Below are 2,532 nucleotides of genomic sequence, written 5' to 3' on the forward strand. Positions count from 1 at the left end.
ATGATTGGAACATCAAGTTCAAAAGAGTTCAAAGAGTTCTTCTGATGAGCTCAACGGTTGCTCAGCAACCATTAACAAAATATAGTTACACTTGGGGGAAAAAAAAGTTAAACTAAATATTAATTGACATTATGAATTGTTCTGAAATTGTATTAATAATTAGTAATAATTTATTTATACTACTGCTGCTGTTCTGCAAAAAAAAAAAAAAAGAAAAAAAAAGAAATAAAAAACGAGAGAGGTAAAAAAAGGTTTTTAAATGTATGATATTAAGACAAAAGTTATTGATAAAATAAATAATCAAATCTGTGATATCATGATAATATTAAGTTAAGACAATTATTATTAAGGTGATGGAATTTTACTATATATATATATGTGTGTGTGTCTGTGTGCAACGGTATACAGTGCAGACCAAAAGTTTGGACACAACTTCTCATTCAAAGAGTTTTCTTTATTTTCATGACTATGAAAATTGTAAATTCACACTGAAGGCATCAAAACTATGGATTAACACATGTGGAATTATATACATAACAAAAAAGTGTGAAACAACTGAAAATATGTCATATTCTAGGTTCTTCAAAGTAGCCACCTTTTGCTTTGATTACTGCTTTGCACACTCTTGGCATTCTCTTGATGAGCTTCAAGAGGTAGTCACCTGAAATGGTCTTCCAACAGTCTTGAAGGAGTTCCCCGAGAGATGCTTAGCACTTGTTGGCCCTTTTGCCTTCTGTCTGCGGTCCAGCTCACCCCTAAACCATCTCGATTGGGTTCAGGTCCGGTGACTGGAGGCCAGGTCATCTGGCGCAGCTCCCCATCACTCTCCTTCTTGGTCAAATAGCCCTTGATGCCTTCAGTGTGACTCTGACACTCTTTATAGTCATGAAAATAAAGAAAACTCTTTGAATGAGAAGGTGTGACCAAGCTTTTGGTCTGCACTGTATACCGTTGCACACAGACACACACACATATATATATATAGTAAAATTCCATCACCTTAATAATAATTGTCTTAACTTAATATTATCATGATATCACAGATTTGATTATTTATTTTATCAATAACTTTTGTCTTAATATCATACATTTAAAAACCTTTTTTTCCCTCTCTCGTTTTTTCTTTCTTTTTTTTTTCTTTTTTTTATGTGTTATAGTTATTAAGATAATTGTGATTTGTGAGTTATGAACATTTATTTAATTTAAATTTAAAAGTAGCCTAATAAATAAAAAAATATAAATAGGCTACATATTTGGCAGTTACACACACACCTGAAGCTTTGAGTCCGTGACCCGGTTTGCACTCGCTGTGTCTCCTGCAGAAGCGCTGATTCCAGTAGAATCCGGCGTCACATTCGCAGACTGTGTTCACGGTTCCGTTACACGGCCGAACGACCCGCTGGTGATCGGAGCACGCGTCGCACCGCAGGCATTCTGGGATGTAGTTCCAGAACTCCGTGAACATACCCGGGCCGCACGGCACGCAGTCCGTCTCGCTGGAGCTTGTGCAGTGCGCGCCCAGACGAGTTCCCGGCGGACACCTTTTACACCGCAGCTGCTGTCTGGTGGCCGGATCCGTACGCCGGTAAGTGGGTTCATCTGCCGCCAGTCCGGCTCCAGACAGAACCGGCAAAAGCACTACAGTGAAGATAAACTATAGAAACCAAACCGCAGCGAAAGGTAAACGTGTTATATAGTGATACATTTATAGGGTTATTAAATGTAAAAATAATAGATAAAAAGCTTTCAATAATAATTCTGAAAGATGATCTGATGGGTTACTCACCATCGCACGAGCTGCTGTCGGGCTTCATTAGCCGCATTTCCACTGTCGGGCCAGTGCGAGCCAGGGCTTAAAGCGGGCCGGGCGGGGCTCATAGCCCCGGTCCAGTAGCACCGAGGCCAGAATAGCGCAGGGTTTCCACAGTGGAGCTTGAAGCACCGCTGCACGTCACTAAAACACGCCCTTACACGCCTCTCAGAACAACGTCATGCAACCTCATTATTTCACCAACAAAGAGAAGTTATCAGAAAACTAAGAAATAAGTCACTGGAACATGCGCGATCACAAAACGAAGATGATAAAAGCGGCAGTTTGTTTGCATGCTTTGTTATATATTCAAATTCAAAAGCATGATGTTTTAACTATAGAATAAGTGATACATTGATCATATTGTTTTAATTTATCAGGACTCAAAATAATTCACACATAAATACACTTATTTCTATTTTATTTATTTTTAACGCTCATGAAATTAGCCTGCTTATTCAGTCGAGTCTGTTTCTGCTTATTAGCCACAGCCGTCACATTTAGAATGAAGCTCCCGAACAAAAAACATTGTTTGGCTATATTCTTTTATGATAGGCAACGTGAGAAAAACTCTCGAGACGAGGCTTGTGACAGATAATATAAGTTACTTAATAAATACACGATTGTGATAGAGAATAAGAAGCTGACGTCTAATTTCTTCAAGCGGTCATATTTTAAAATGTTTACTATGGTAACATGTTTAGCGTGCATATCTTTTTCAT

General features: G+C 38.4%; 1 protein-coding gene across 1 annotated transcript; it reads right to left on the reverse strand.

Annotated features, from left to right (window-relative positions):
* Positions 1–498: 498 nt before the first annotated feature.
* LOC127956303 (tumor necrosis factor receptor superfamily member 6B) lies at positions 499–1,803 on the reverse strand. The gene is made up of 3 exons (XM_052554144.1): positions 1,787–1,803; positions 1,273–1,654; positions 499–875 (listed from the first exon to the last, which is right to left on the reverse strand). Exons 1-3 carry the CDS (start codon positions 1,787–1,789, stop codon positions 658–660), a joined length of 603 nt encoding a protein of 200 aa, XP_052410104.1. The 5' UTR covers positions 1,790–1,803; the 3' UTR covers positions 499–657.
* Positions 1,804–2,532: the final 729 nt, after the last annotated feature.

Source organism: Carassius gibelio, chromosome B4 (genome assembly GCF_023724105.1).
Source record: "Carassius gibelio isolate Cgi1373 ecotype wild population from Czech Republic chromosome B4, carGib1.2-hapl.c, whole genome shotgun sequence".
Lineage (NCBI taxonomy): Eukaryota > Metazoa > Chordata > Actinopteri > Cypriniformes > Cyprinidae > Carassius > Carassius gibelio.